Source organism: Amblyraja radiata, chromosome 8 (assembly GCF_010909765.2).
Source record: "Amblyraja radiata isolate CabotCenter1 chromosome 8, sAmbRad1.1.pri, whole genome shotgun sequence".
In the NCBI taxonomy this organism is placed as follows: Eukaryota; Metazoa; Chordata; class Chondrichthyes; order Rajiformes; family Rajidae; genus Amblyraja; species Amblyraja radiata.
The window spans coordinates 50595168-50620740 of record NC_045963.1 but is presented as its reverse complement, the minus strand read 5'-3'; the positions used below and the strand labels follow the sequence as shown (position 1 = coordinate 50620740).

The 25573-nt window shown below is 41.0% G+C and overlaps 1 protein-coding gene across 1 annotated transcript in view; it reads right to left on the bottom strand.

Moving 5' to 3' along the window:
• LOC116976201 (kinesin-like protein KIF28P) overlaps positions 1 to 24921 on the bottom strand; it is a 50786-nt gene extending 25865 nt beyond the window's left edge. Inside the window, exons 1-10 of the mRNA XM_033025877.1 lie at positions 24695 to 24921; positions 24518 to 24601; positions 23748 to 23939; positions 19354 to 19560; positions 16737 to 16772; positions 14703 to 14927; positions 10537 to 10691; positions 5807 to 5918; positions 4002 to 4069; positions 226 to 368 (exon numbers count right to left, since the gene is read on the bottom strand). Of these exons, the coding sequence (XP_032881768.1) occupies positions 226 to 368; positions 4002 to 4069; positions 5807 to 5918; positions 10537 to 10691; positions 14703 to 14927; positions 16737 to 16772; positions 19354 to 19560; positions 23748 to 23939; positions 24518 to 24571 (1192 nt within the window). The 5' untranslated portion in view covers positions 24572 to 24601; positions 24695 to 24921. The remainder of the gene's footprint in view (positions 1 to 225; positions 369 to 4001; positions 4070 to 5806; positions 5919 to 10536; positions 10692 to 14702; positions 14928 to 16736; positions 16773 to 19353; positions 19561 to 23747; positions 23940 to 24517; positions 24602 to 24694) is intronic.
• Between the last annotated feature and the right edge of the window lie 652 nt (positions 24922 to 25573).

The window sequence follows — 25573 nt, the reverse complement described above, 5'->3', positions numbered from 1 at the left end:
CTTGGTTAAGAGCCAGCTCTCCAAATATTCACAAATGGCCCCCCGATGCCTTGTTTTCCTGGTAACCTATCAGGCATACAAACAGAAAATCCAGTTTGATTGATAATTTAGCTCAAGGAATTTCACCAACTAATTTCATGCAAAAAGATAACACATCAGAGCACAGTACTGATGAATTAAGAACTAAAACGGTCATACTCTACTTCAGCAGCTGTGGGTACCTACCCACTTCCTCCTCCACCATTTGTCCAGAGTTTCTAATCTTAGAGATCTTTAATTGCAGCTTGGTATTCTCTGCCTTCAGCTCTTGAATGAGTCGCTCCGTTGGATTTTCATTTATCATGGCCTTGTTCTGGATATTTTTTGTCCTTGCAGAAGGGTACAACATTTAAACATAAGAAATGGAGATTAATCCGTACAATCCCTCCAAACTGTTCCATTGTTGAGTTCCCCATTGGTCAACGGCCTAGAATATACTGAAAATTCTCCTGAGCATTCTAGTGGAGAAGTTTCCAAAGGTTCACCATGTCTCTAAAACAGATCCTCCTCATCTTCATCTAGGCAGCTTACTGGGCTTCTTTCACACCCAGCCAGAAAGTCAGGGATTTGGTTTCCTCCTCGGGAGCCAAGCAGTGAATCTTGGTTTATTCTTCAATGCTGCACTGTTAGAAGTGGCATGAATCTAAAAATCAAATGCCTTGTTGACTTAGTGTAAAAAACATTTTTGTTAACGTAAAATTTCCGCAGTGTTCTGGCCAATATTTATCCCCCAACCAAGATCACCAAAAAGCAGCAGATCCGCCCATCATTGCATCCCTGTCAGTCAGACCTAATTGCAATATGACAATTAGCTGATACATTTCTTTAATTAGATTAGTGACTCCACCTCAAAATAACCCAGAGTAGTACTGCACCTTGGAATTGCACGTTAGGTTTAAAACATTTCAATTCTTCCTCAATAGAATTCCTCCATCAATAGACAATAGGAATAGGCCTTTCGGCCCTTCGAGCCAGCACCACCATTCACTGTGATCATGGCTGATCATCCACAATCAGTACCCCGTTCCTGCCTTCTCCCCATATCCCTCGACTCCGCTATCTGTAACAGCAATTTCTAAATATTTCAATGTCCAACTTTTAATTACCGTTACTACTCGGGGATGTGGTGAAGATATAGTTTACGCACTAACAGATAGCAAAAATGAATCTTCAGTCGTTGTTTCTTGATTAATTGGTCTTTTATTGAAGTAATGCAAAACAAATAAATGATTCATAACTTTTCGTTCTTCTTTGTGGCGTCTCGTGAACATGAACATGATCGTGGTAAAAACTGTTGTCCTCACCATCCCTCGAAGCAAACTAAACTCTAAATCTGAGTGCGCTAGCCCCTCCAGATGTAGACACACCCCTCTACATATCAAATCCCACCTACATACAAACAGATAAGAACTCAAAATATCTAGACATGACGATAATATACTGATTTAAGCATTAATGGATCCTAATTGTTCTACGTATATAACAAGCAATTACCAATAGACATTAATGGGAGCTACAAGATTAACGTACATCAAAAAACAAAATAAATATGCACTATATGTTAGCATTCAAACTTCTTTGGTGATTCTTCTATCTTCGCCTTCTAGAAGCAGACATGTCTTGATTATCGGTCTTACCAAGACGTTGTTCTTAGTCTAAAGTCGTACAGTACGCACCAAACCTTTAACATCTGGTATAATCTCCAGTATTCTGCCCATTGACCAAGAACCTTGCGGTGCAGTAGAACCAACCACCAGACGATATCACCTGGAATAAAATTTCTTCTAACCCTTGACCATGGTTGTTGTTCTTGGATTAGAGGCAAGTATTCTTGTGTCCAATGTTTCCAAAAAAGATCTGCCATATATTGTACCTGTCTCCATCTGCGTCTAATATACAAATCTTTTTTCACAAAGAGCCAAGGTGGTAGTAATGGATTGGTTTTCACCCGAAGAAGATGGTTCGGTGTAAGTGAATCTAGGTCACTCAGATCATCAGAACTACTGGTCGTTCATTTAAAATTGCTTCAATTTCACAAATAAAAGTTTGCAATCCTTCATCGTTCAGAATTTGTTTAAGAACAGAGCACAGCACATTTCGAAACATGCAGATTAACTATTCCCAAACACTGCCGTGATGGGATCCCGCAGAGGGATTAAAATTCCATCGTATATCTTGCCGAAGCATAGCGTACTGGATTTTATCCTGATTTAAGCCTTTAAGTGCTCCTCTCAACTCTCTTTCCGCTCCAACAAAATTCGTACCATTATCTGATCTTAATGATAAAACTTGACCTCGTCAACAGATGAATCTTCGTAATGCAAGAATGCAGGAGTCTGTGTCAAGTGTAGATTCAACTTCAAGATGTTGATTGCCATGCGTGAAAATTACACCATACCTTTTCACAAGACTTTGTCCTCTCTTGACTTCTATAGGACCAAAGTAATCTACTCCTACATTTGTACATGGAGGTTTATCAGGTAAAATCCTTTCCAGAGGTAAGTCTGCCATTTTCTGTTCTCCAATTTTTCCACCCTGTCGTCCACACAGTACTATTTTTAATTATCTTTCATGTAGCGGAATTAGCTTTGATAATCCAATATTTCTTACGAAGTTTTGACAGCATATAATTTCTTTCTCCATGTTCATGGATATGTCGTAACAGTAGTGTTGAAATGTGAAAGCCCTTTGAGAGAATAATAGGATGCTTAGCCTCTTCAGGCATCGCTAGTTTACTCAGGCAACCACCTCCTCTCAGAAGTCATTCTATCGGATCAAGCTTGTATAAATGACTGCTTCTTTTGACACCATGAATGCCAGCTTCTAACATTGATATCTCTTCTTTGTATCTTTGTCTTTGACAGAAAGAGATAATTGCATTTTCTGCTTTGAGAAGATCATCAGGACGTAAACATGATGCTTTAGAGACTTGCATATTTTCTTCAACCTTTTCCGTTAGTTTACCAGGATCCTTTTCAAAGATACCTTCAGTAATCTCCTTTCTTTTTCCAGCTAACAGCAAGAACCTTGTCCAACAGCAAGAACCTTGTCCTGGCTTTAAGAAACCAAGCCACCACAGTCCTCAGCTTATTCCACGATCTAACTCTCCCTTGAAAGTATCCAGGGAATCGGTCTCCACTGCCTTCCGAGGCAGAGAATTCCACAGATTCACAACTCTCTGGGTGAAAAAGTTTTTCCTCATCTCCATTCTAAATGGCCTACCCCTTACTCTTAAACTGCGGCCCTGGCTCTGGACTCCCCCAACATCGGGAACATGTTTCCTGCCTCTAGCATGACCAATCTTTTAATAATCTTATATGTTTCAATAAGATTCTCACTCATCCTTCTAAATTCCAGTGTATACAGCCCAGTCGCTGCATTCTTTCAAAATATGACAGTCCCTCCATCCTGGAAATTAACCTCGTTACCAACGTGGTAGTAAATGCACTGATGCAAGTATAGGTTTTACTTGATTTGTCCAACACTGCACACAATACTCCAGGTGTGGTCTCAATAGGGCCCTATACAACTGCAGAAGGACCTCTTTGCTCCTATACTCAACTCCTCTTGTTATGAAGGCCAACATGCCATTACCTTTCTTCACTGCCTGCTGTACCTGCATGCTTACTTTCAGTGATTGATGAACAAGGACACCCAGATCTCGTTGTACTTACCCTTTTCCTAACTTGACACCATTCTGCTAATAATCTGCCTTCCTGTTCTTGCCACCAAAGTGAATATTTTCCTCACATTTATCCACATAAACTGCATCTGCCCACTCACCCAACCTGTCTAAGTCATCCAGCATCCTCCTCAAAGTTCACACTGCCACCCAGCTTTGTGTCATCTGCAAATTTGCTAATGTTACTTTTAATCCCTTCATCTAAATCATTAATGTATATTGTAAATAGCTGCAGTCCCAGCACTGAGCCTTGTGGCACCTTTTTATTTTATCTTTTTACCTTTCAGCATAACGTAATGTTGATAGAGTTTCCTCATAACAGATATCAGCTGGACTGACTGTTGCAATCTGTAAGGGAATTCAAGGGTCATTTTGAAAGATGCATTCATCAAACAGAGGGATAACAGTGTGAGAATGGAACACTCATGACAACATTAATCAACTCAAGTGCCGGATACAAAATGGTTCCCTCTGCCTGACGCTTGTGGAAAAACTACTATTGTTTACCCTACTTTACCACAAGCAAAAATAGAAATCCTCCCATAATCCATTCTCACCCTCAAAAGAGCAGCTTATGATAACCATATAACATATAACATATAACAATTACAGCACAATGATCAGGGATATGCATAGAAATATAACGATCAAGAAATTGAGGGTGACTGGAAACTGACACAGAGGAAGCGATGGGGCCAGCATAGGTTAGCCACGATCATATTGAATCGTTGGGCAGGCTTGAGGGATCTGATGGTCTCTTCCTGCTCCCATTTTATTGAAATTTAAATTTGACTGCTTTCGGAGGAGCTCATTGAACAAAGATACATTGTGCATGTTTTTAATGTCCTCAAATGGCGACTGGGTAAAGGTAGAGATCCCTAGACCCTCTTTGTACCTGCTCCTTCCAATACCAGTTCACCAGCTCAGCATAAGGCCAGATGGCTGATCTCAGCATGAGTTGCTGATTCAGCATCGTTTCATGTGTAGGAAAGAACTGCAGATGCTGGTTTAAATTGAAGGAAGACACAAAATGCTGGAATAACTCAATGGGACAGGCAGCATCTCTGGAGAGAAGGAATGGGTGACGTTTCAAGTCGAGACCCTTCTTCAGTCTGAAGAAGACCCGAAATGTCACCCATTCCTTCTCTCCAGAGATGCTGCCTGCCCCGCTGAGTTACTCCAGCATTTTGTGTCTACCCAGCACCATTTTATACCAACTTCTTTACAATAAATATATTGTGACTTTACATGGTTTAAAGTGATCGTTTTAATTATGTAGCCAGCGGAATTAGAATCTTAAGTTCCAGAGATGACTGGCCAACCTCTGGCACCATTCAAAGTCAGAAGTAAAAGGATATGGTGGCCCAGCTGGTACTGTATGTAAAACTGTCAGTGTTTCCCATTATTTCTACACAAGACCAATATGCACATCCAATTGGAAATTCTGAGACAGTTGTCATTGTTTTGAAGCGTCTCTGCAGACGGCATTCAATGGTGTGCGTATGTATTGAGAGAACCAAACTTGATACCTGTCATCCGCTGGAATCTTCCTCAAATATATGGAACTTTGGAGAATTGAAACTAATGCTTCAACCATCGCACTAGCCACTTCAGGAATTTGTAAAAAAAGATGTTTATCTGGGGGGGAGTGGTGATGGAATGCACAGTTACAAGCAATTCAGAGTTATATCTTGATCATAGCTTCACATGGGACTTTAGACACTGAATGTGATATCAATCTAAATACAAGATATGACATATCTTGTATTTAGACAAAGATCAAGAAATTGAGGGTGGAAACCAAGAAAGAGAAAAGATACAGTTAAGGCTGAAAAATAAACAGGAATGAATGAATGAATGAATGAATGAATGAATGAATGAATGAATGAATAAGTTTATTGGCCAAGTATTCACATACAAGGAATTTGCCTTGGTGCTCCGCCCGCAAGTGACAGCATGACATACAGTGACAGTTAGGAATGATACATAAAACATTAAACATTAATAATAAAACATTATTGATTAAACATGTGAAACCTAGTGGATTTGGTTTCCCTAGATCAAGTAGGTTTCCTGAGCATTTACCATTAAAGTCTTACTGTTTCCACCCAGTGCAGGCTGCAGTAGTTTAGTAAGCGTGGAGTTCCTGTAAGGCACGTAAAGCATCTTCTTCCCCATCGCTATTTCTGCCAAGGCACTGGGGAAAATATAGTGTAAAAAACTTGACAACACATGCCATCAACTCAAAACCACGCAATGCAGGGAGCAATGTGATTGGGTGAACTAATAATCCAGAGGCCATGATTAACAACAAAAAGAACAAGAATTCAAATGTTATTGTGCCGGTTTGCAATTTGAGTTCAGTTTAAAATAACGGAAATGAAAATATGACATCAGAGAGCTGACAGAGTCGTAATGGCCAAACTAGTGTCCCATTGCCTGTTTGGTGAATAAAATTATAGCCCTTAGCTAGTCAGGCCTACATGCGACTTCTGCTGCACGATCGCCTGGTATTGTTTACTAACAGTCAGTTTGAGAATCTGACATAAAGATTGAGCTTGTGGTGTAAACATATTATTGAGCAACAGTCCCACATTTGATCGTTAATCCTAGTCTATAATGGCATTGATTTATAATTGTCATATGTACCAAGATACAGTGAAAAACTGCATGCTATCCACACAAATCATACAATAATAATAATAATAATAATAATAATAATGGATGGGATTTATATAGCGCCTTTCTAGTACTCAAGGCGCTTAAATACAATACATAATTTAATAATAAACAAGTACAACAGGTCGTGCAAGAAGAGATAAATACCAGAGTGCAGTGTATTTAGCGTTATGGCATTACTGTAATAGTGCAAATTCAGGTAGATAGGGTGATTGGAACTACACCCAAGCCCGTCTGTGTTAATTGTACGGAAACCCCATAAACAAAATGTTTAACCATAATATTTAGCAGGATTATTAATGATACAAACCACGGGGGGTCAGAACAGTACCGTTGAAAGAGCAAAAGCTAATTGACATTGTTGCAATGTCAGAATCAATGCAGAACAAGGTCAGTGGCAGGAAACACTCCCTCTCTGTTTCTGTATTGATTCTGCCAGTTGCTCCTGATCCCATGGATTTTACTATTCACATCAGCAGAAACTCTCTCTGCTGAGAGAGGGGGTGGAGTATAGAACTTACTCTCATACTGGAAAGAAATTGCAGATGTCTAGGGGAAAAATTGAATTGGTAGATGAGATTGAAAGAAATATAATAATAATAATAATACATTTTATTTATGGGCGCCTTTCAAGAGTCTCAAGGACACCTTACAAAAATTGAGCATGTAGAGGAAAAACATGTAAGGGGAATGAAATAAATAGTAGAGACATGACTAGTACACAAAGTAAAGACAGAATTCAATACAAAACACAGTATGAGGCAATTAATGCACAGATGAAAAGGGACGGGGACGTGGGGCTAAGGATAGGCAGAGGTGAAGAGATGGGTCTTGAGGCGGGACTGGAAGATGGTGAGGGACACGGAATTGCGGATCAGTTGGGGGAGGGAGTTCCAAAGCCTGGGAGCTGCCCTGGAGAAGGCTCTGTCCCCAAAACTGCGGAGGTTGGACTTGTGGCTGGAGAGGAGACCGGCTGATGTGGATCTGAGGGACCGTGAGGGTTGGTAGGGGGAGAGGAGGTCAGTGAGATATGGGGAGGCCAGATGGTGGAGGGCTTTGTAGGTGAGGACCAGGATTTTGTAGGTGATCCGGTGGGAGATGGGAAGCCAGTGAAGTTTTTTGAGGACTGGAGTGATGTGATGCCAGGATTTGGTGTGGGTGATGAGTCGGGCGGCTGCGTTCTGGACCAGTTGGAGTCGGTTGATGTAGGTGGAGCTGATGCCAAGGAGAAGTGAGTTGCAATAGTCCAGTCGGGAGGAGATGAAGGCATGGATGAGTCTTTCAGCAGCAGGCGGTGTGAGAGAGGGTCTGAGTTTGGCGATGTTGCGGAGATGAAAGAAGGAGGTTTTAATGACATGGCAGATGTGAGGCTCAAGGGAGAGGGTGGAATCAAAGATCACGCCAAGGTTGCGGGCCTGGGGAGATGGGGAGACAGTGGTGCCATCGATGGTGAGAGTGGGGTTATTGATTTTGCTGAGTGTGGCTTTGGAGCCTATGAGGAGGAATTCTGTCTTATCGCTGTTGAGTTTGAGGAAATTATGTTGCATCCAGGTTTTTATAGCTGACAAACAGGAGTTGATATGGGAGAGGGGGGGGGGGGGGTTGTGGGGGGATTTGGTGCCAAGGTAAATCTGGGTGTCATCAGCGTAACAGTGGAAGTCCAGGTTAAAGTGGCGGAGTATCTGACCAAGGGGGAGGATGTAGATGATGATGAGGGGGCCGAGTACGGAGCCTTGGGGAACGCCTTGAGTGACTGCGGCTGTAGCAGAGGTGTGGTTGTGGAGAGAGATGAAGTGGGATCTGTTGGAAAGGTAGGAACGGAGCCAGCTGAGTGCAGAGCCTTCAATGCCGAGATCTTTGAGTCTGGTGAGCAGGATGTTATGGTTCACTGTATCGAAGGCTGCGCTCAGGTCGAGGAGGATGAGGATGTTGAGGGAACCAGTGTCAGCAGAGGTGAGGAGGTCGTTGAGGACTTTGAGGAGATCAGTTTCTGTGCTATGGAGGGGGCGAAAGCCAGTTTGGAGGGGTTCAAGTAGGTTATACGCAAGGAGGTGGGAATGAAGTTGTGACGCAACGATACGCTCCAGGGTTTTTGAAAGAAAGGGGAGGTTTGAGATTGGGCGGTAGTTAATGAGAGAGGAGGGATCAAGACCAGGTTTCTTTAAGATTGGTGTAACGGCAGCAGTTTTGAAAGCGGAGAGGACAATTCCTTGGGACAATGAGGAGTTGAAGAGATTAGTGAGGTAGGGGCAGAGAACGGGGAGGCAGGACTTCAACAGGGGAGTGGGGAGAGGGTCGAGGGAGCAGGTAGTGGGTTTGGAAGAGCTGATGAGTTTGGAGATATCAATAGGGGTGACCAGGTCAAACTGGGAGAGGAAGCAGTGTGGAGGAGGGGTAAGGAGGTCAGTGGAGATGTTGAAAGGAGGGGCCTTGGTAGGTGGTGGAGTAGATGCTGGGGAGTCGGGTACATGGGATAAAGATTGATAGATGGTGCTGATTTTATCAGCGAAAAAGTGGAGGAACGAGTTGCAGAGATCCGGAGTAGAGGTAGGGAGAGTGTTGGCTCGAGGCTTGAGGAGGTTGCCCACTGTGGAGAAGAGGGTTCTGTGGTTTAGGCAGGGATCGGTGAATATGGAGGAGAGGTAGGCAGATTTTGCAGCAATGAGAGCATCTTTGTAGTCAGTGAGGTGGAGTTTGTAAGCTTCAAGGTGGACTGTGAGAGATGATTTCTTTATAAGTCGTTCAAGTTGGCGACCAGTCTGTTTTGTCATGTTTTGGGGATGATTTGGTGTAGGGGGAGACTTGTGAACAAAAAAAGCATTGGCCTGGAACCTTTGCTTATCAGATCTTGACAAATGCAAACTACATTTAGTTTGCTTATTTTCTGCAGCACAAAATGTAGCATGGAGCTGTATATGGAGCTGCTGAGCCCTCAAACCAAAGTATAAACCTAGTCTCATCATTTAACAGCCAGTAATTGAGGATTTTGGTTACCATTTCATGCATCCGTTGACAACAATCTGAGGACTCGTCAGAATACCCCATGAAAGAAATGATAAATAATCAATGTGAAGAAAAACACTATATCTGTATAAATTGTTAACGGACAATATTTTCTGCAAAGTTCAAAGGAAGCAAAACTGACCTCCATGAGACTCCATTAATCACAGATAACTGATCCACAGGATCATCACAACTGTTACCTGAAGTGGTCAGAGTAATATTTCCTTCCTTTATTGGGCTTGGTTATACTCAGCGGTTTTGTCTCTCCTGGGTAAATTGCAATAGTCTTGGGGGGGGGGGGGGGGGTTGTGAGGAAAGAGAACAAATATTGGTGGTGCATTATCATGCATGTGGTGCAGTCTTGGGGGATCAGTTGGTCTTTTACTCCTCTTCCAATATGTAAGGCGTTATCAGCAAACACTGCCTCAACTCACAACGCTTAATGGATCAGCTACAATAGCAGGTGCACTTCACCGACATTCCCACCAGTTACACAGAAAAATGTGCTCAGAGGTGAACGAATGGACTCTCCTTCCACCTGAGGGGCAATGGCACCAGGTGTAATCAGAAAATCCCAGGTTTCAACAGTCTGTGTAAGGTAAAGGTAGTTGCTCAGGTAACCACAGTGCTATCTCTTTAACGGTTCCCAGTCCTCACCAACGTCTAGTCTCTGCTGGCTGCTGGGTCGGCCACCGGAAGGCCAAGATCGACTTTATATATTAAAAAACAGAAAATTAAGCAGGAGTTTTAAATTTGTCACCTTGCAGTTCTGCATTTTTTGTTTCAGAGGGCGCATAGACAGGGTGAATGCAAAGTCGCTTTCCCAGGGAAGGGGGTTCAAGAACTAAAATACATAGGTTAATGGTGAGATGGGAAAGATTTAATAGGAACTTGAGGGGCAACTTATTCACACAAAGCGTGGTGGGTATATGGAATGAGCTGACACAGAAAGTAGCTGTGGCAGGTCTATGACCATGTTTAAATGACATTTGGACAGGTATATGGATAGGAAAGATTTAGAGGGATATGGGTCAAACATAAACAAATAGGACTAGCTTAGATGGCCACCTGGTTGGCATGGATGAGCTTCCATACTGTATGACCCTATGACTATGATTCAGGGAATGCCTTACCTGATGACGTTACCCAGAGTGGTCAGGCTGAGGTTGATGGCTGTTCCCTCTCTCAGGCGATCCCCTTCAGAACCCGAGGACTTCTGCCGCTCGCTGCCTGCCAAATCCACCAAGTTTATGTTGGACTGTTTAGTTCGGTGTTCTTTTAAAAATACCTTACGTGTCAGACAAAAACAGGCATTTGTAGGCTGATCTTTCATGTTTAAAGTCCATCTTGTTTTCTTAGAAATTGATTTTAAAATGTACCCTTTCAAAGTAAGCTTCAATAAATATAAAAAGATGCTTCGATCTCATTTAGCAGTCATTTTAAAACCCAAAACTAACTACAATACTTCATAATAATTTGGAATGCAGCATTGAGGAAATTTGTGAAATTGGTCACCATTGGTAGACTTTTGGGTCTACCTTTTGAGTAATTGGGTAAAAACGTCTATTTTGATGGCAAGATCCGGTTACTGTCCATCATCTGCTCTCAGCAGACGTGATTTTTCCATAGTACCATTGTTATATTAATTGTAAGATTTGGTATATTGATTAAGGGATACATATTGACCAGAACACCAAAAAGTTAACCTATTTGCTCTGAAGAGCAATGTGGGAGCCTCTAGCTCATGTGCATGGAATTTTATCCCACAATCTATTGGCTCAAAAGGTAAACGTGCCATCTCAAATCCACGGCTGACATCAAACCTTTCAAACCATAAATCCTGAAACACCATTGAGAAGGTGCCTAATTCCACGGGCAGTTAGATATTAAACGCACCCAACGAAGACCAGTTTAACTGAGTTTAATTTATCAGGATTTGCAAACTTCTCAAACGCCCTAATGATGCAACAGATGGTGAAACTCGAACAAATATAAATTACAGCAAGCTTCTGAAAAAAAAAAATATCATCAGTGCTGTATTTTGCTACTTCCCTGTGATATGTTTCATTTCTGCATTTGATTCTATTCTATGGATTCTAATCCATAACTCACTGGTCAATGCAACATTTGTTTAAAATATTTAATAACTCTCAAATAATGCCAGTATCTAGAATGACATAGCATTACAACAACTCAACTTCAACTTCTTTTGAAATCTAATTTGTCCAGCTCAAAGTTTTCTCTTTCAAATATTTATTCTGTTACCTTATGAATGACCTTACAGTTCAATAGGTTGTTGGCCTTCATTGTGCAAGAGCATTGGTATACAGGAGCAAGTTTAAGTTCAAGTTCACATTCATTGTCACATGCACCAATTGGTACAGTGATATTTGAGTTACCATGCAGCCATACAAATAAAAAGAACAGAATACACGATAGTTTAACATAAACATCCACCACAGCAGAATCAACGTTTCCCACTGTGATGGAAGGCTGTAAATCTTCAGTCATCTTCCTCTTTGTTCGCCCATGGTCGGGGCCTTTGCAACCTCCGCAGTTGCCACTACAGACAGCCCGATGTACAGGCCCTCACGCCGGGATGATTGGAACTCCAGCGTCGGAATGGATCGGAACACTCTCGCGGCTTGGAGTTTCCGAATCGGCCGCTTCCTACCGGAGACCATGGCATCGGTAGTCCACAGGCCAGCTGGGCGGAGCTCCAACACTAGTGATCCCTGTCAAAAGATCCCAGGCCTGCGCAATGTTAAAGTCAGCGCCGCGCCCGTGGCTAGAAGCTCCGTAAACCACAGCTCCACGGTGTTAAAGTCAGCAGGCCCAACGCTCCGGAGCTCCAACATAGGCGATCCCCGGCAAGGCATCGTCCCGCTCCGCGATGATACTTCAGTGCTGCGCCGCTGCTGAAGCTCTGGGCCATCTCCGGTAGGAAAGGCCGCGCCAATCCAGTTGGTAGGCCGCCAGGGGGGGCGCGAAGATGCGACACAGGGAAAAGTCCAGATAAGTGACTGAAAAACGATTTCCCCTTATTGCCCCACCCCCCACATAGGACATGCTACGAAACATTTAATACATACAATTAGACACACTAAAAATAACAAAAAGGGTGAAAGGACTAACAGCTGCTGGCGAGGTTGCCATTGCTGGCGCCACCCGAATGTCTTGCTGAAGTTGTACAGGGACTTGAAACCTTATTTGGAATTGTATGTAAAGTTTTAGTGCCCTTATCTGAGGTGGGATATTCTTGCCATGGAGAGAGTGAGCTGAATGTTTACTGTGGTGATTCATGGGTTGGCAGGACTGATGCACGCCGAGAGATTGGGTTCTTTAAGCCTACATTCACTGAAATTCGTGAGAATAAGCAGTCTCATGTTACAGGACCATCACAAACTAAATACAAGGAGGATGTCCCCAATGATTGGAGAGTCCAGAACCAGGGGTCACAGCCTGAGGTCACAGGGCATCACATTAGGAACCGTGATCAGGAGATATTCCATCATCCAGTGGTTGGTTTACCACTGGAGTGGCTGCCTCGCCAACAGTCTGTTTGCCCCCTCTCTGTTTTTATTATTTTAAGTATGTTTTCAAAGTATGTTTTAATGTTTCTTGATCTGTTCTATGTGGGGGTGGGGGAAATTGGGGGAATCTTTTTTTCAATCACTTACCTCCACGGAGATTCGATTTTTCTCCGTATTGAATCTCCATCCCCCCCCCTGCGGCCTAACAACATGGAGTGGTGCAGCCTTTCCTGAAGACCGTCCCGTGCTTCAAGCTGCGGGCGCGGACTTTAACATTGGCAGCTGCAATCCTTTGATGAGGATTGTGGAGTGCTCCAACCGCGGGGTCTGTGGACATTAACACCGTGAAGCCTGCAGTCTCCGGTGAGAAGAGGCCGACTCGGTAGCTCCATGCCACGGAGTGTTCCATCCGTCCCGACGCCGGAGTTTTGATCATCCCGACGCGAGGATTCGGACATCAGACCGTCGGCAGCAACGAATGCCGGAGGGTTCAATAGCCCCGACCACGGGTGAACAAAGGAGGAAGATGATTGAACTTTATTACCTTCCATCACAGTGAGGAATGTGGTGAATGTTCATATTAAATTTTATTTTATGTGGCTGTGTGTACTGTTGTTTTCTCACTTAGTATGGCTGTATGATAACTCAAATTTAACTGTACCTTAATTGGTACATGTGACAATTAAATTGAATCTTGAATCTTGATCTTGTTTAATCTGTGGAATTCTCTATCAAAAGGCAGTGAAGGCCAAATCACTGAATATATTCAGGAAGAGGATGGATATATTTCTTACTACTGAAGGTGGGAACAAGGTTCTGAGGTGGATGCTCAGATGTGATTAGCATGAGTATTGGAGCTGGCTGGAGGGCAGTCTTCCTCCTGCTAGTTTCCAGGTTTCCACCAGTTTCAAATTGAGTCAATTCGAGACCACGACAATTAGATACTTAATAACTTGGTTCCGCTCAAATTTCTTTGCTAATCATCATAATCTGTGATTTACCTTTTAGCACTTTCATCACATCGCTCCCGAGTTTCACTGGTCCTAAATTTTCTGATCTCCGATATAATTTACTTCTGCTACGACCATTCTGCAATTTTCTTTATGCTCTCTACCAGGCTTTGATATCCTCCCTGAAGCACAGTGACCCGACTAATTTAGTTAATCTCCTATGCCAATTTAAGTCAAAAACTTTGCTGCCTTCAAAGATTCGTGCATCTGGTGGCAAGTCTTTCTAACGGCCACCCTTCTTTTTAAACTTAACTTATTTTGCTTTGCCACTTCCTTTCTCCCAAAATTACCAATTTTGCTCATCCTGACATTTCTCTCATCTGCCACAAGCTGTCCCTCTTCTCCCAAACTGCTTCTGTCTTCACATCTGTCCCACTGATTACATGTCCACCTTTCTCATCATCTGCTAAATTTTAAGCTGGATTTCAGCTCTAATTTTTTTGCAAATAAGTTCATGTTCTAGGGGCAGAATTTGGCCATTCGGCCCATCAAGGCTACACTGCCATTCAATAATGGCTGATCTATTGTTCCCTCTCAACTCCATTCTCCTGCCTTCACATGATAAACCCTGCCACCCTTACTAATGAAGAATCTGGCTATTTCCATCTTAACCACCTTAATCTGATGATAATTCATAAGCAGTTCCTAAATTTAACTGTACACTTTGGTCCGATTATTTATATTGACAGCAATTACCCACCTGAGTTGGTGCTGCCAGATGAGCCGCCTTAGCTCATTAAGCCAGTGAACTTGTACCTGCTTGAACTGGACAGTGATGATCATGTGTGAACGACTGCTGGTCATATTGATATTGGTGGATGTTGTACTCCTCTTCCTGGTTCCTTCCTTCATCAACTGTTCAATTTGCTCGTAGTTTTCACAAGGCACCGACTTCATATCTTCCACGTAGAAGCCTCTTTGTGAGCTTTCTCGCACTCTCAGACCCCCAGACTGTTTACTTTTAGATAATAAGTCAATCACCTAGGAAAGATATTTAGTTTAGTTTAGAGATAGAGCGCGGAAACAGGCCCTTCAACCCACCTAGTCCGTGCCAACCAGCAATCCCCGGACAGGGCACTATCCTACACACGAGGGACTCTTCACAATTTTTTTTGCCGGAGCCAAATTAACCTACAAACCTATACATCTTTGGAGTGTGGGAGGAAACAGAAACACTCGGAGAAAACCCACACAGTCACGGGGAGAATGTACAAAGTCCGAACACAGACAGCACCCATAGTCAGGATTGAACCCGGGTCTCTGATGCTGTAAGGCAGCAACTTTACTGCTGCGCCACCGTGCCTTTTGGTTGTTGAATATTGTAAAAATAACCATTCATCTGGACTTCTGGAGAGTTGAAAGAGATTCCTGTCCCCAGGGACAATCTGTTTATAATTTTAATGTGTGTTGGAGGGACTGAAATTAACTCTGACATTACAGGAATTCAGCTGGACAAATATCAAACTGGTCTAAATGGCTGAGGTTTTATTAATAAATTTGTAGTCTCAGAGGGGGATGGTGAGTAAATAAAATATGTAAACCTTTGAACATTGATTTTCCTCTTGATGTTATTTTATCTAATTACTTTAGTTTTACACTTTGATGTTTCAATGCTTTTTGCTACTTAGTTTAGTTCAAGTTATTTTCCTTATCTTCTTTCCCTGCTTCAGCCTAGACTAGCCATCTGGCAATTCTGGCATAACACTGATGCATGCCTTGTTTACATTTATTTTTATTAGTTCTGCTTGTATGTGTTATTCATGATATCACTGTGCTGCTAACTCAGGTGAAGTCTCATCTTGCAACAACCTCGAGTGTCCATTTCCACTGAACAGTCTCGGTGACTGGCAGATGGTAGGTTGGACTGGATACCTGACCACACTGTCAGTTACAGATAATAAAGTGCCCACAACTCACATGATAATTAAGGACCGAAATATACTTTGGCATGGACCCCACAGCATGAATTTGAGTTGGTGGACCAGGGCTGAGTTTTAGTCTCAGTCTGACAATGACTGATATTTCACAGCCTAAGAATAGCATTTCTTGATAAGGAAGTTTAAGCCAAAGGACAACTCAGCAATTGAAGATTCATGTGACCACATATACAAAGGGATAATTCTTTAAACACAGTCTATATGAATACCTCCAGACCACGACTCCCATAGATAATGTTACACTTTAGGCAACTAGAAACTCCCGTTTCTAATTAACCAAAGTACTGTTGACATGTAATATACTATTTACTTATTTATTTCACTATGGATCATATTATAGTTCAGGTGCAAACATTCTTGGCATTGTTTAATTGCTAATGAATACACATCTGGAACACTGTATTCCAAAACAGTGGAAAATTCGTTCAGCTTATTCCCTTGTATACTTGCCTTTTACTTTCCAGCACCAAAGCATTTATTTAATACACATTGTAGAACACAGTGATGAATTAACTCCGTGGGTCAGGCAGCATCTCCTATTCATCTCTAGCCTTTGTCACTTACTCTGCTCCTCTGCTAATTAAGCCAAGCTCCCCTGTATCCATCCACCTATCGCTTACCAGGCTCACCCCCACCATCCCCAGGCCCCCCACTACAATCAGTCTGAAGAAGGATCCCAATTAGAAACGTTTAGAGATGCTGCCTGACCCACTGAGTTACTCCGGCACTTTGTGCTTTACTCAAGACTCTAGCACCTGCAGTTCAGTGTGTCCCTATTTAATGCACATACCCATGGTAAGATTGGATAGTATTGAAAAATTACATTAATATGCCAGTAAAGAGCAAAGATTACCTTTTCATTGTAGATTTCCAGCATGCTGAAATAAATCTGTGGGGATAAAATTATCTGGAAATTCAGTGTCATTTTTACACTTTTCAAAATAACACATTAATAACATGTCAACACTCCCCCTATTCCCAGTTTCATTGATTCTTTATTGAAGTTGTTGTAAAAACAAAGAATTGAACAAACCAGACCAAAAGCCCACCCCCAAATAATTCTGCAAGAAATATCTGGACAAAATAAAATATCCTAACAGTAACTAGCAAGAATAGCTCCTACACATTGGTTAGACCACACTTAGAATATTGTGTACGGTTTTGCTTGACAAACAACAGGAAGGCTGTGGTACCAATAGAGAGTGCAGAAGAGATTCACCAGGATGTTGCCTGGATCGGAGAACTGTAGAGATTGGACAGGTTAGGACTATTCTCACAGGAACGTAGGAGGCTGAGAGCTCATTTTACAGAGGGGATTAGGTAGAAAAAAAATAATCAGTGAATTTGTACCCAGGGCAAGAGTGTCTAAAGGAACAAGAAGGGATAGGTTTAAGGTGAGAGGGGAGAAATTTAAAGGAGAACTGATTTTCACATAGGGGGTTGCAAACATTTGTAACAAGCTGCCAAAGGATTATTACAATGTTTAAAAGACATTTGGGTTGGTTCTTGGGTAAGAATGATGTAGAGGTACATGGGCAAATAGGGTTAGCGTAGATGGGTGCAACAATCCACGTGGAGAAGGTGGGCCATTTCTCTGTTGGATGTTCCTATGATTTCATGAATTAACACCTTGAATTTATTCAGAAATATTGAGTAGAGAATATGTGCTGTTTGCCTGTATTTAATCCAGTGAACATGCACCTCAGGCTGAAACATTCATCTTCAAGGATATCTCATGCCCAAGCATTTTGTGGTAAGTTTTTACAACGCCAAATGCTGTTATTCAATTTGAGAGACACCGGTTCCACTAGACCAACCATGGATGTTTGCTTCCTTACTATTATTTTTATGCTTCAACCCCAAACCACCTTTCATAGCTTCACAGCCATTCTTTCTCTCTTTTGCTTTCTGTAGTCTTTCTCATGCTTTTGTGATTGCCTTTGGCTTTTCTACTTGGGGTTTTATTTTTATTCCTCATTGGGTTAGGAGAGGAACCAAAGACAGAGCAAGATGAAATCCATGTACATCTTGTGTGGTTGGAATTTAAAATACATTTCATGATAGAAAGGTAGAGCTTTAAGCTGCAAATTGGAAATTGGATGAAGGAAAGAAAATACAGGAAGGGAACTAAGCAGATTTTTTTTCCAAAGAGCTGATTATTGTTCTAGTCGATCATTATATATAGATGTTGCTGTTAACTATAGTCCATCTCCAACGCCCTGAGGTGGAGGTGGTAATACTATGATGTCCGAGCCCAGTAATGATCTGAAACATTTGCTGTCTTGACTTCTCAGAAAGTCCTGTGTAACTCTGAGACTGTTTTTGGTGTTGTTGCTCAGTGAGATTTCTCATGCCAACTTCTCCATCCATCTCTTCTCCACTATTTACATTCACTAAAACTGCAATACTTTGCTGCATTTGATCTTATGGAAAAGATTTTGGATAGAGACAGTGCAAATGTGATATACATTGGGAATATCTTAATGCATCAGCCACAGAGTTAATAAGCAGGCTGAGAATGGTACAGAATTCATATGCACAAGAATGGCCCATTACTCCAAAGTAATTATACAGCAATATAAATGGAAAATCTAATCCCGTTGGGATGAAACACAAGAACAAACAGGAGCGGGACACCTGACCCCAACACCTGCCCATCGATCAATACCATCATGGCTGATCTGCCTCAGGCTTCAGCTTCTCTCCTGTGCCATTCCCCACAACCTTCAATTCCCTGATCTTTCTAAATCGTACCTACGTTGTCTTTACCTGCCATCATTCATCCTCTGCAGCCCTCCAGTGGCAAATTTCTTTCGTTTTACCAGACTCTTGGAGAAGATATTCCTAAAACACCTAAGTTATCAATGACTGACCCCTTAACCGGTAACTATGGCCCTTGTGCAAGACTCTGCCATCAGTAGAAGCATCTCAACGACTCTATCATTCCTCTCAGGATCTAATATATTTCATACGCTCACCACTGATTTATATCCAGGGATTTTCCCTCTCCACCATAACACCTGCAGCTTGCTAACCTTCTGTAATGATCTCAATTGTTCATCTTATTGCCTGGCATCCTAACATTTTAATATTAATGTTCATTTAATTTAGTCATCTTTTTGATTCTAGCCTATTTGGGGAAGGGGGGTTGATAATTTACAGATCTATGGGAGGTGTTAGATGGTTGATAAATCAATGGTCCTTTTAACATCAGTTATCCGAGCAGTTAATTGTATTATTCTACCAACTTTCTGAATCAAGTAGTTACAAAAGAAAGATGGGATAATTATCCATTTTAACAATTTCTAAATAAACCTTTTTTTTTGAAATTCGAGCTGTGTCACATCATTACAGTCCATCTCCATCAACTCTTCCATGTGCACTATGCATCTCAAACTTGCTGTACATAGAACAAGCAGCACAGGAGCAGGCGCTTCAACTTACAAGACACAAGGAATCTTAGTTCTTACCTGGTACTGTTTATCGCGTTCTTGTTCTTGTTTAATTGCTTTGAACAACTCGTCACAAATTAATGGGATTATTCCTCTGTTTTTTCCATAGCCAATCATGGAGTAACTTTTTCCTGAGCCAGTCTGTCCATAGGCCAACAGTGTAGTGTTGTATCCCTGCCATGCATTGCTCAACAATTCTTGGCCCAGATCATCGAACACCATTCTCTAACAAAGGAAAATTTAAAGAAGCACATTTTAAAGAAAGTTACACATTTGTCTTGATGCTCATCCTTTCCTGACCTGTGAAAAGTGACTCCACGTTGATGCAGGGATTCCCCAGCATGAATGCCATCTTTCAGCCTTGAACTACAGTGCATTTAGAAAGTATTTAGATCCCTTCACTTTTTCCACATTTTGTTACGTCACAGCCTTATTCTAAAATGGATTAAATTCTTTTTTTTTTAATAATCAATCTACACACAATACCTTATAATAAAAAAGTGAAAACAGGTGTTTAGAAATGTTTGCAAAGTAATTTAAAAGAAATAACTGAAAAATCACATTTTCATTAGCATTCAGACCCCTTACTCTAGCAATGTTACAACATTTTGAGATTTTAAAAATCAAGTCTGCAATTAATCCCATCAGATAAAGCATAAAAAGAAGTTTAATTTGACACCTAATTCACTTTCATATCTCAAGTATTAAAAATGTTATGGCCATTTTCATCCTCGGAAATTAGCACCTTGTTCCCTATTGATTTTCTATGGACATAACAAAAAAGCTGTGATCGTGAACAGTCAAAAGCCCATAACTTTCTTAAAAATTAAGAGAACTGAATGACATTTTCAGTTATCATAGATTGAAGCATTCTGAAACAAATATAAAATAATCTTACTTGGATGACCTGAAATTAAAGCATATAGTTAGTTAGTTACCCAATTGTAGCTAATTCCAAACTTCAATTACTAGATCTAAACATCTATCCATTTCTTAAGAAAAGATTAACATTTTTAAATAGACTAAGTGTCCAAATAATATTCACAAAGAATTCACAATAAAACATGATTTTTAAATCTAATTGACATTAATTTATAGGCCAAATGGAAGGAATTTATTGTTCAATTGCTGTAAATTAATGCATTTAAATCAGCTTTCGAGTGGGGAATCCTGTGGAACGCACTGGTTTAGAACCTTCACATTGCGGTAGATTTGTGCCCCCAAATGCCCAGAAAAATACTGCGGGATATAATGGGCCCCAAATTAGCTACTCGCAACATTAAATTTTGTATAAAGGGATCTTAAGAAGCCCTTTTTAACGTAAAAATAAACAACCTACCTTCCGTTGTCCCCGTATGAGATCCGGCCCGTTGTCGGCGGTCACGGGTTTAGAGGTTGATTTTTAACCTACTATAACAAGTAAATAAACCCCTTAAAACTAAAAATAGCTCAAGCGACGGAATCTTCCAGCGATTTTTCGTTAATAATTAACTAAGCTGAACATCCTCGATTTGAACAGCCTAGGGAAAATCGCGTTTTAAACCCGCCCCCCTCTAAACGGCGCCAAAATCGTGCACACAGGCTAGGACAGATTTTCAGCGACGCTTCAGGTACGTTTTACAACATACCTACTTACTCGGTACTTTGTTGAGGCACCTTTGGCAGCGATTACGGCCTCAAGTCTTGGGAATAACGCTACAAGCTTGGGCACACCTGTGTTTGGGTAATTTCTTCCATTCTTCTCTGCAGATCCTCTCAAGCTCTGTCAGGTTGGATGGGGAGTGTCAATGCACAGCTATTTTCAGGTCCCTCCAGAGATGTTCGATCGGGTTCAAGTCCGGGCTCTGGCTGGGCCACTCAAGGACATTAACAGACTTGTCACGAAAACACTCCTGCGTTGTCTTGGCTGTGTGCTTAGGGTTGTTGTCCTGTTGGAAGGTGAACCTCCGCCCCAGTCTGAGGTCCAGAACGCTCTGGAGCAGGTTTTCATCAAGGATCTCTCTGTACTTTGCTCCGTTCCTCGACCCTGACTAGTCTCCCAGTTCCTGCCGCTGAAAAACATCCCCTCAGCATTATGCTGCCACCACCATGCTTCACCGTAGGTATGGTATTGGCCAGGTGTTGAGCAGTGCCTGGTTTCCTCCAGACGTGACGCTTGGCATTCAGGCCAAAGAGTTCAATCTTGGTTTCATCTGACCAGAGAATCTTGTTTCTCATGCCTTTTGGCAAACTCCAAGCGGGCTGTCATGTGCCTTGTACTGAGGAGTGGCTTCTGTCTGGCCACTCTACCATAAAGGCCTGATTGGTGGAGTGTTGCAGATATAGTTGTCCTTCTGGAAGGTTCTCCCATCTCCACAGAGGAACTCTGGAGCTCTGTCAGAGAGACCATCGGGTTCTTGGTCACCTCTCTGACCAAGGCCCTTCTCCCCCGACTGCTCAGTTTGGCCAGGCGGCCAGCTCTATGAAGAGTCCTGGTGGTTCCAAAGTTCTTCCATTTAAGAATGGCAGAGGCCACTGTGCTCTTTGGGACCTGCAATACTGCAGAATTTGTTTTATACCCTTCCCCAGATCTATGTCTCGACACAGTCCTGTCTCTGAGGTCTATGGGCAATTCCTTCGTCGTCATGTCTTGGTTTTTGCTCTGACATGCACTGTCAACTGTGGGACCTTATAGACGGGTGTGTGCCTTTCCAAATCATGTCCAATCAATTTAATTTACCACAGGTGGACTCCAATCAAGCTGTAGAAGCATCTCAAGAACAATCAATAGAAACGGGATGAACCTAAGCTCAATTTTGAGTGTCATAGCAAAGGGTCTGAATACTTATGTAAATGTGATATTTCAGTTATTTATTTTTAATTACTTTGCAAACATTTCTAAACACCTGTTTTTGCTTCTTCATTCTGGGGTATTATGTGTAGATTGATGATATAATAAAAAATAATTTAATCCATTTTAAAATAAGGCTGTAATGTAACTAAATGTGGAAAAAGTGAAGAGGTCTGAATAATTTCTAAATGCATTGTATAACCATTAACACTTCATAAATGAATAGCAGCTTTGAAAATGTTCAGTTATGCCCCCAACACCAGCAGTGGTTGCGTGAGTTGCAGGCTTCTATGATCATTTTGTGAAGTAATGCTTCTCAATACCATCCCCAAACTACCTGCCTTTAATTTCAAGGTTATTCTTCACCAGAGGAAAGTGTTTCTCTTTATCTTCCCCATCAAGTTCTCTAAATCATTTTAAACACATCAGTGATATTAAATAATCCTTGATTTCTAAGGGAAGCAAGACCACTTCAATGTAGTGTAACTAAACCATCCTAACACAAGAGAGCAGTCCCGAATTAATATCTATCTCATTGGAGACCCTCGGACTATCTTCGATCGGACTTTACTGACTTTACCTTGCACTAAATATTATTCACGTTATTCCCTTTATCATGTATCTATACACTGTGGATGACACGATTGTAATCATGTATTGCCTTTCCGCTGACTGGTTAGCACGCAACAAAAGCTTTTCACTGTACCTCTGTACAGGTGACAAGAAACTAAACTAAATTGGACCACGGTTGAGCTGCATTTTTTAATCTTGGCAATGACAAGCGCAAAATCATCAGTCTGATCTTTAACCTTGTGATTGGTTCCCAGCTTGTGCCGAGTATATTTTTCAAATGCGACCAAATCACAAAGATAAAATAGGCCACATTTTACTAAAAACACATTTGCAAATCAATATTTTTGATAAATTCTGAATTGAAGTCAGTGTTTAAGTTTGACAACTATATTAATTCTTAATTGCAGTTGATAGACAAAACATTCTCTTAGCTCATTACATCAATCTGGGTAAATCATTTAAAGGCACTGCCGCATTTGCTATTTATTGTCCATCTAACTGCTGTGGAAACAAATACTTTACAGTATTAGAAATCAACCACAATGAGAAACCAACACAAGGAAGCAAAGCTTTTATCTGTACTTGAATGAAGGGCCAAAAAGATCCTTGCAGTTAGATCTCCAATGGTGCCAATGCAAGATAATCCCTCAGATTATTACAATCTTCATTGAATATACATATGATTTTTTACCATTGATTACAAAAACTGTTACACATTATCACTCAGAAACTTGAGAAATTACAAAAGACATCCATTCACCAATATGATTTTGAGAAATGGATTTCCAAGATTTCATAGAGGTAAACCTTGTCTCAAACCTCTTATGACAAAACATACTGGCAAATGGACTCCAGCTAGAACAAAATACTTCATTCAAATGGATTTTGCTGATGTGTTTGTGTCTCATCTGTGGCAGAACATTTAGACTAATCCCATATTAAAGAGTTAGCACTCTAGACTGTTGAATAAAAAAGACTCGGGTTGCCCAAGATCTGTGCATCATCCCACCTGGTCGGCATATTTGCTGGTAGGTCCATCAGGGACAAGAATTCCTTCCTCATTCTTAATAAATCCACTGTGTGACCAGTAGGCCAGGTCAAAAGTGAATGTTTTAGTGTCGCTCCGATTTCTGGGGTTCCAAATTGTGATGCTGTTTAAAGCCATGGAGATGATGCAACCACATCCTGCGTCTTTCTCAGTCTGTTAAAAGTAAGAAAGCATAGGGGGTCACACAATATTTAAATGTTTTTTATAATTCAGTATGTGTGAACATCCAGGGCAACTTTAGTATTGTTGAGAGGGTAGTTACCCTGTGGAATTTTATTGCAGAAAGTAGTGGAGGATAAATCATTTTAGTATACTCAAGAAGGAGGTGGGTAACAGTAGGTATTTGGACAAGGAGGAAGAATGAATAACCACCTGTGATTAACAGCTCTTGCTTTCTATGTTTCTATGGCAGGGGAAAGTAAGGGTTACATCCTCCCTCATCTAAAAGTTGGATATTGACGTAAACTGAATTAATCAAGTCCAACAAATACAGGTGTGAAATTGCAATTGCCTTCGTATATCCTTAGGCTGCAGTTCTGACCAAATCTGTGTGTGCCCCCGAAACCAATGGCATATGAAAGAAGATTTGGGCTATTTCTTCCCCATGTAAATGTATATTTAAACTCTAACAATGACTCCCTACTTTGTTACAGAATATTTATGAAAAAGTTAAAAATAAACTCCAATTTCTTGAATTCCTTTTCTGTTAAGCATTTGAAAAATTCACTCACCTGGTTAAAGGCTCTAACACGGGCAGCCACTCTCACACTGTCCACACTTGGCATTTTTCATACTTCATTCATTCATTTTCCTTTCTGCAGAAAGCAAGAATGGATAAATTGATAATAATACAATGCTCTAGCCGTTTGGTTAGACAAGGTGTTTATTTTTCAACACTAAACGTTTACCTTGTCTTTTTAAGAGCTGTTCATCTTTCACATCACTTTGTGTAGTTATGCGTGACCGTGCAGTGGGAGGAGAATCAGAATGGTAGCGTGGTATCAAATGTAGTAGCTGAGTTAGGCAAGAGGAAGATGTTAGCAGCAAAGCATGCCAGACCTGGGAAAGCTAAATACAAGGAACAGTCACTACACTATTATTTAAACACAATTTTAGGAAGAATTACATGGCGAAGAGACAGATCAAATTTCACATTTGCATTTATTTTTTTAAGTCAGCAATTTTGGACCAAGTGCTAATATGTATGGGAATGCATTATTCAGAATGATAAAATAATAATGAAATGGTAAACCTGAAACTTGATAAGAACAAATATAAGGCTTCTCCAGTGACTGAATGGTTGTAAAGGATTCTGAAACTAGTTTTGACCATCTCAAACATTTTAATATAGAGAGAATTGAAAAACTACCATAGTCCTGATTTCAGAGATTATGCTCCAGAAGTGGGCAAAAACAAAATTTAAACATTATAAAAATGGCAAGTCTTTATTTGGTTTCTAGTTATGCAATAACTAAATTGGTTCTCTTATTTTAAATGTTGTTAATCAAACACAACAAAATAAACGTTTTGGTGAATTTTATGAATTTTGAAGTATGAATTTTGCAAGAGACACCTTGGTAGCAAATACATTTATACTCCTGCACATCTTTGATGCAATTAGATGTGTTTTGAGAACATGGTTTGTAAATGAAACAATAGGTAATATATAAGCAAAATTTAAAAAAAATCCTTTCATATCAAATAAGTATCAGACCATATTGTATCTTGGAATCATTGAATTTTACATCAGGGACCATTCTGTTCATCAATCCAGGTTGAAAACTATT